The following is a 7826-nucleotide window of genomic DNA, read 5'->3' as shown; positions in this document are numbered from 1 at the left end:
CTAACCCTAACCCTAACCCTAACCCTAACCCTAACCCTAACCCTAACCCTAACCCTAACCCTAACCCTAACCCTAACCCTAACCCTAACCCTAACCCTAACCCTAACCCTAACCCTAACCCTAACCCTAACCCTAACCCTAACCCTACTCTCCGCTCCATCTTTTGATGGTCAACGCAATCTGTAACAAACAATGCACGGACATGGAAGAAATAGCCCTCTTAGCTGAAAGAGATCTTCCTAACGGGTCACAACTCGGCAAATTCTTTCGGAGCCAGATCACCGATCTCGCAAACGGAAATCAACATGTGGTGCCGCTCTTCTACGGAATTCCTAAAATACACAAGGAACCGGTTAAGATGCGGCCTATTATACCATGCCACAGCGCCATCCAGAACCCGGCAGCTAAATACGTGTCCAAAATCCTTAAACCGCTTGTTAAAGCGGCGCCAACCATTATACATGGATCCAAAGACTTGGCGATAAAATTAAGTCAAATTAAGTTAACCCCCCGGCGCAAAATATACATTGTGACCGGTGACGTCGTTGCTTTTTATCCTAATATACCTTTAAACGATTGCCTTGAGCACGTTCTGGAAATGTATGAGGAATTCTATGGAAACGCCCTAGAAGAGAACGACGATATGAAGCTCCGTTTAGAACAGATCTTCATTAAATGCCTTAAAACGGGTAACGAAAATTTGATCCTGCGGTACGATGATGCCTTCTTTAAGCAAAAATCCGGCCTAGCTATGGGCGTAGCGGATAGCCCCGACTTAGCTAATCTTTACGGTTACTATTTTGAACGGCAATTAGACTTAGAAAGCGATCCAATAGCGTTCTACGGACGCTACATCGACGACTGTTTAGCCATAGTTTACGCCGACTCAGAGTCGTCGGCGCTTAATATTATATCTAAGGTTAAATTTGACGGCTGCACGATAGAATGGGAAGCGAGCGATCACCACCATGAATTCCTAGACATGATGCTTTACATCGACGACAAAAACGCGATACAGCACATGCCTTACCGAAAGAGCCGCTCCCACCAAGAGAGAATCCCATGGGTATCATTTCATCCGATCACGGTAAAACGTGGAACGTTCATCGGAGAAATGTCCCGTTTAGCAACGCTAAGTAGTGTACGCAAGCACTACGATGATGCCATTCAGACCTTAATTGGTCTGTACATCTCGCGCGGCTATCCTAGCGAATTAGTATATCGCTGGACTAGAGAAAACTTTACAGAACGATGGAATAGTCGAATTCGGGTGACACCGAAGGAAACGGAGGATAACGGCGTTCTAGTACTTAAGTCACAGTATAATACAGCATGGGATTACTTCTCTGCACGAGAATTAGGAGATACAATCATGAATACCTGGCGGACTCGTATCGCATCGATCGAACGCCTGGGGACAGTTCCCCGAGATAGTGCCGTTCTCTACGGGCAGTATCCGGCTGGCAAGATCCCTTCCGAACTTTGTTTGGAAGTAAGATCCCCGGCCGGGCCCGCGGAGATCCCCGACATTAGAAAAATAGGTATCCTCAAACGACGAATGATCGTGTCCAAAAAACGGACACGCAATCTATTCGATATGACCAGTCTATGGAAAAAGATTGTTCTCTCACACCTCGACGAGGCCGAACTCGATTCGGATCATCAATCCTCGTCCGAGGAGTCAGTCGCTAGCATCGACTCCAACGATCGGACGGATATTGACCCGAATATCCTCGTCGAAATGTATAAATCCAAGATACCCGGTTCGCTTAGGATCGACAGTAAGTCGCGAGCGGCGGGAGGCTTAGAGTAGTTCGTTATAGCAAGCACGCTATCGCTAAGACCCGCTTCGGCGGCGAGCGGTGCCAATTTAGCGTGGCTAGATCTAAAACTCTACCATTATTTCTTACGCCCTAGATTCGCGGAGAGTCTGCGGCCGGTAGAGGGCTAATACGACAAGGGCCACATGGCCCCGAGGTAATACTCGTTCTCTAAACGCAGCGGCTGTAACCAGACGCTCTCGGTAGTACTTCCCTTTCGCTGTCTTCCGACAGCTTACCTGGTACACGATTTATACATTATACAGGAAATTCTCGTCTGACTTCCTCGCTTAGTAACTTATTAACTATCGCATTCTTCGACGATAAATAGGCTGGTGTGTCCAGCTGGCGGGCTAACCCTAACCCTCTAGTAAGTTATAGCGTAGCAATACGCTGCGAATGCAACTTAAACGTTCTGATTAAATTATCTAGACGCTAACTCTAACCGAGTTAACCCGAACGCTAACCGGGCCTACGGCCCGAACCTTGGTTATCGGTCCGCTTAATAGCGAAATGACGCAGCCTCCTCGGAGGGCGGACCGTTTATCGGGAATTGACCCGCTCCTAGTACGCCTCGGCCGAAAAGGAGACCTCGGCTTCCGGTCCGAACACCGGTTGGCATCTCTCGGCCCGATCCGGCACATTAGTCATATGGTATGACTAATCGGATCATCGGTTAGTATTAGTCATTTAATCTTACTAATAAATAAAAGTGGTCCCACTTTTAATATTACTAATGTCGCACCATAATGGCGTGATTTGTTGCAATTCGCTTGGCGAGCGCTGCTGGTCCAATAGCAATTGACCCGCATAGTCTTGGCTTGCGCGATTAACGGTCCCTGAAGAGCTTTAAAAGCGAAACAGGTCGGGTTGGCTAATCCCCATCCCCTGTTGGACCTGCATCGCTCTACAAGCAACGCAAACAAAGCCTCGGTGAGTGCTTGTGTTGCCTACTACTTTTGCGAGCCTCCGGCTCGCACCCCCCTCCCAACGCGGCTTCGCCGCGAAGGTCGGGGGGCTAACCCTAACCCTGGCCGTAATTAAAATGATTCAATTAAATGAGCTAGTTTTGCCAGCATCCTCATTGCCTTTTTTTTCGTTCCCGATAAGCTGATTGTAGAACAGAAGAACATTACAAGAATTCATGCCTCTCATGCAGGGGGCATTTGCAACACAGTCTGGCATTGCGGAAATTTGCAACCATGCTTAGGCATCGGTAAAAGAAAGGAACGAACAATTCATGGCTATTTACGAGGGGCTCGATCAGGGAGAGCAAAGGAGTTCTCCGGCCCTCATCACCTCGGGACCTGCCGCCGTTCACCTCCAGGACGAAAATCCTTTCGGATCTCGATATTCCATCATTTTACGACTTTGTACTCTATGTCTACGCATTGGTTGATTGTCAAAGGCACAGGCAATTCCCGAAGGTCACCAAGGATCGAGACACTACCTGATCTAGAACTTGCAGGACACTTATATAAACAACTCGAATACGACATTGTTCCAAGTATCACGCCCTCGTGTGCGATATTTTTCCTCTTCCAACTTATTACTAACAATATCTATCCATCTCTCTCTCTTCATCATGCCCGTGCTATACTCATCGACCCAGCAATTTACGGGTTACTTCAAGTCGAACGGCAGGAAATCTCGGTGCGCTATGGTCAGCTATGCACATAGATATGTTTCGGCCCTCACTGAAGCTCGTATCCAGCGGCCCGTCTCCGAAGAGGATGGATTCCCTTCTTCCTCCGCATTGAATGAAAATTCCACCCTCCTTCGCGAGACCACCATGCACGCACTCATCCAGGCCTGTCGGCTTCTCGTTCGGCGCGTCATAAAAGACCAAAAGATGTGGAGGCTCAACCACGAAGGCGATGTCGTCGTATATCCCCGTCGCAGCCTTCATGACAGCGACGGTCACACCTCCACCCTCCATCCTGATCACAAGCATAATTCCTCGCCATCTTTCGACGAGGAAAGCATCTCGAACTTCCGATTCTCTTTCACCATGCCTGTTCCTCCGACCTCAGGGAGTAGCGATGAGACTGAGAGTGATGGTTCGACGGAGATAAAGGGAACCAGCCACGACAGCTCATCGGAAGATAGTTCGAACGAGCAAACGGTCTGGCGAAAGTTCAATGTCCTCTCTTTTGTTCCTGATCTTTCTTCCGATTACTGCAGCAATTGAGCTCCATCTATGATATTTTATGACGCCTGCTTTTCGTGTTGTATATATGACTGAGGACACGCAGCTTTGATTACTTATTGCCTGTACTAATCGGCCTTTCTAATCCGACGCTCCCTCTTAGCCTGGAGTATTAGTATTGATTTACTTCCGTGCGTCCCGCCTAATTGATTTTGTTTCAAAGCTTATATATTAGATACATGCTCCAAGGACAGCTCTGAGGGTACGAATAAGCATATTAGCATCCACAACTGCGACTGGAACTTTCAAATTCTCGTTGCCTTATGATATCTAGAGGGACTTAAGTACCGAAAGTACTGACGAGATGGACATGGACATGGATGTTTTAGTTGCGAAGAGCCCACAATTCTAACTATTCAAAGTTTATGTTTACGGTAGGACAGATACTAGCATGTTAACCGTACATGCATCCTTTTCAGAGACGTGTCAGATCGTCGAATTCGAATCCTACGAAGTCCCAGACTCGCATTGGGAGTTTCGTCACCAGTACCGACTTTAAGTCACCGTATAGGAACAAGCGATCGGGGTAAGCTGAGCGTCCTTCCTTTTCCTGTCAACGCTGAGCATGAAAACTTGCATTTGCTCCCTGACTCCAAGTCCAGGCCTCGTTACGAGAGATAGAAACGCCATCGAGTGAATGCTTCACCGCAGAAATGCCGCACCCCGCACCCCGGATACAGTTCCCCACATTAAGTGTAAGCAAGCATGCTGGGATCCCATCAGGCAACGTATCGGTGGGAATGTTACATAAACGAAGAGGCTTCCGGGAACGCAGTGTTAGCGTATTATCGAGCAACATATATAGGCAAGTGCCAAATAATAAACGAATGTAAAGTAGGAGGGTAGACTCTTCGGCCTAAAACAACTCGATATGCAAAGAGTTCCAGGAAAAATGGAAACCAAAGTCGGCTATCTGGCCAGCCGATGACCCCCAAATTGCATCCATTCCACATAAGGCACGAATACAAACATAGTTTTGGTGGCCAAGCAATTTACGAGAAACATTTATATAGCACAAACATTGCGAACTAAGCAAGAGAGAGGTATGCCAGAATCGGTTGGGATATAATACACTCAAAGGCAACGAAAGGAAAGCATATGCGAGAAACAAGAAAAGAACATTCAAACACATCTACCGTGCCTCTTCCTCCTCGAGCGGCGGTACCGAGCTCGAGTGGTCACTATTCCCCAACGACGTCGGCGGCGACTCGACAACTTCTTCAGTTTTGAACCGCTTCCTCCCAGCACTGTCCTCAACAACTTCGAGTTCTTCCGAGTTTCGCTTCTTCAACCTCGGCTCGGGCGGGCTAGTTTCGACATCAACCTTCAGCTTTTTGGGCGGCGTTCCCGACCTTACGGGCTCCGCTACATCATCTAACGACCTCTTTCTGACGGGTGGGTCTGGCACCTCGGGAGATTTACGCTCAGCTGAGGGACTCCATGCCTCGTCCTCTTCCTCCGAGTAAAACTCTTCGTCATAATACGAATCATAGTCGAGCTCGTCATCGTCAGCCTCGACGTCGACGGCCTCAGGAGACGGTAGACGAATCTCCGCTGCAGCCGTAACAGGCTGAGCCGTATCCTCGGGTGCTATTTGAACCACGCCCTCCGCAGCTTTAGCTCGCTCGCATATCTTGCATCGGCAGTGATAGAGCGGCCGGCAGGCATCTCTCCATATCTGAAACATCCATCACGTCAGAACGGACCGCGAATGAAAAGTGAAAGACTCACTCCTTGGAAAACCTCCAAACTCTGCTCCGGCAGATGGATCAGCGATTCCGGAATATATGGTATCGGTCTCAAGAGCCGTGGAGGATCAAGGATAGGCGATACTGGAATCAAGATGGCCTCTTTGGGTGGCGGGGAAGGCGTCGTCTGGAGGGTTGATGTAGAAAGCACTGGGCTCGTAGTCGATCCGTCCGACTTGCTGGATAGCGAAGATTCGTCGCTACTGTTGTTTTCTTCCACGGTTCGCATCCGCTGTTCGTTCTTGCGTGCCTCTAGTCGGTCATTCCTCCTCCGCTCTAGCCAGTCGAACCCGTCAAACCAAACCGCCTCATCCTTGAGCTCGTGAACGACATCATCCAAAGTCATCTTGCTCGCCTTTCTCACGGCGTCGTACCCATCAGCCGCGCACTCGATAACCAATCTCCGAACAATATTCTTCATCGGCGGAAGGAGCAGCGTCCGGAGCTCCTTCATGTACGCGTAATTTGCGTGCTCGCACAGACTATATGACGGAGGCACGTCGCCCAAGACCGTCGCTTGCCGGGGATGCTCCTCGATGCTGTCGTCCTCCTCTCCACGCGTCCACGGGCAGGGATGTTCGGCACGAGATACTTCTAGCATGGTACCAGAGATCCATTGGTCGCAAGGTGTTACCCAGAACCCATCCAATATTCTGTTGCGCGCCCAGTCGCCTAGGGCCATGCTTTTTGCGCTATGATCCTCTAACGACCGCTGTTCGATCTCGGGATCCTCTTCCTCCTCCTCTTCGAACTCACTCGTATCCATATCGAGATCTTCTTCGCTCTCATGAGTTCGCATGGCTGCTCGGTAAGCGGATAACTGCTGGATGCCGTCCTCCCGTGTCTCGTAACGGTTCGCAGCGACAAGAGATCTAAATTGGCGCATCCTCGTCTGCTTCTTCAACCACAATCTGTCCTGCACAGTCTCGAGTGTCCGCCGCACGGAACCATCAGCGAAGGTGAGAAAACCCTCGACTGCGGCTCTTGCTTCGTCGTCAATATCTTTCGAACCCAGCATCCCCAGCGCCTCCTGATCTTCCACCCGTGCGTACGCTCTCCGAAACAAACCATCCTTGCGGCACTGCTTGCATGTCGCTTCGATACCGGGCCACGTTTCGACGTCTTCATTGGACATGCACCCGACACGGTCACGACTCAAGTCGCGCTCGCGGGTAGCTTCGCGATAACAGACGCCGCAGTAGCTCGTCTTGTGGCGATCGTGGTCTCGACAGATTCCAACGATACCCAAAGTAGGGAAACGCACAGCGCGCTTTGCTTGGCCGAGGCCGTGGTTGATGTGGGGGTAGTTTATCCGGCAAATGACGCATGAGTAGCTGAGAATGTTGCGATAGTGTTGGTAAGCGGGGAGACGTTCGGGATAGAGTAGACCATTCGAGCTGTTAGTGGTGGCGGTGGTAGGGGGAGCAACGAACGCGTAGTGTCCGAGGACATCAACCGGATCGAGGACGTTGACGGCATGGTGCCAAAACAGATGTGTTTCCACTAGAAAAAGATGCAGATCAGACAACATGAACTATTTCCCAAAGAGATAAAGGTGAAAAGAAGGGGACCAAGGCAACGCGAGGAAGGCAAGGGAAGGACTGGACGAGAACGAATGCAGCCCATGATAGGGACAGCAACCAAAGGCAGTGTAAGGAATGTAAACCAGTTCGGTGAGCCCATCAGCAACAACGCCCCGCGTATGTGGAACCTGTGCCAAGAGCACAACGGAAGAAATCAACCACACTATTCTGTGCGGGACGACGCCATCAACGATGAGCTCGACAACAACGACGCGCTTCATGAACTTTGCAGAGTTCACGGAAGAGTATTGGCAGATAATCGTAACGGGTTTGCGACTGCAAAATAGCGCCCAGGAACACGAACGGTCCCGTGAACGTATCGACGGCGATGCCTCCGCCTGCTAAACTCGTGCCGAGAAACGTTCCACAATGGAAGAAAGCAACAAAAATCTCCCCCAAGGATCCAGAATACAACATCGGCAAAATTAAAGTCCATCCGCCACAAGGATCGACACTCGCTTGTGGC

General features: G+C 49.9%; 2 protein-coding genes across 2 annotated transcripts; one reads left to right on the top strand and one right to left on the bottom strand.

Moving 5' to 3' along the window:
- Positions 1-3306: 3306 nt before the first annotated feature.
- Positions 3307-4134, top strand: EV420DRAFT_1714725 (uncharacterized protein; the record flags this gene model as incomplete). The annotated part of the gene is made up of 1 exon (XM_060479680.1): positions 3307-4134. A coding segment is annotated over one exon (705 nt), but the record flags the coding sequence as incomplete, so codon positions are not given.
- Positions 4135-4994: 860 nt separating this feature from the next.
- Positions 4995-7572, bottom strand: EV420DRAFT_887581 (uncharacterized protein). The gene is made up of 2 exons (XM_060483883.1): positions 5761-7572; positions 4995-5707 (listed from the first exon to the last, which is right to left on the bottom strand). Exons 1-2 carry the CDS (start codon positions 7306-7308, stop codon positions 5162-5164), a joined length of 2094 nt encoding a protein of 697 aa, XP_060326068.1. The 5' UTR covers positions 7309-7572; the 3' UTR covers positions 4995-5161.
- Positions 7573-7826: the final 254 nt, after the last annotated feature.

Source organism: Desarmillaria tabescens (genome assembly GCF_030435595.1).
Source record: "Desarmillaria tabescens strain CCBAS 213 chromosome Unknown EV420scaffold_45, whole genome shotgun sequence".
Lineage (NCBI taxonomy): Eukaryota > Fungi > Basidiomycota > Agaricomycetes > Agaricales > Physalacriaceae > Desarmillaria > Desarmillaria tabescens.
The sequence above is the reverse complement of the archived record's forward strand: the minus strand, read 5'-3'. Positions and strand labels throughout refer to the sequence as shown.

Coding starts and splice junctions, on each gene's coding strand:
- EV420DRAFT_887581 (XM_060483883.1), bottom strand. CDS start 7,308: ATGTTGTCTGATCTGCATCTTTTTCTAGTGGAAACACATCTGTTTTGG. Junction 5,708..5,760: donor GTTTGGAGGTTTTCCAAGGA/GTGAGTCTTTCA, acceptor TGGATGTTTCAG/ATATGGAGAGATGCCTGCCG.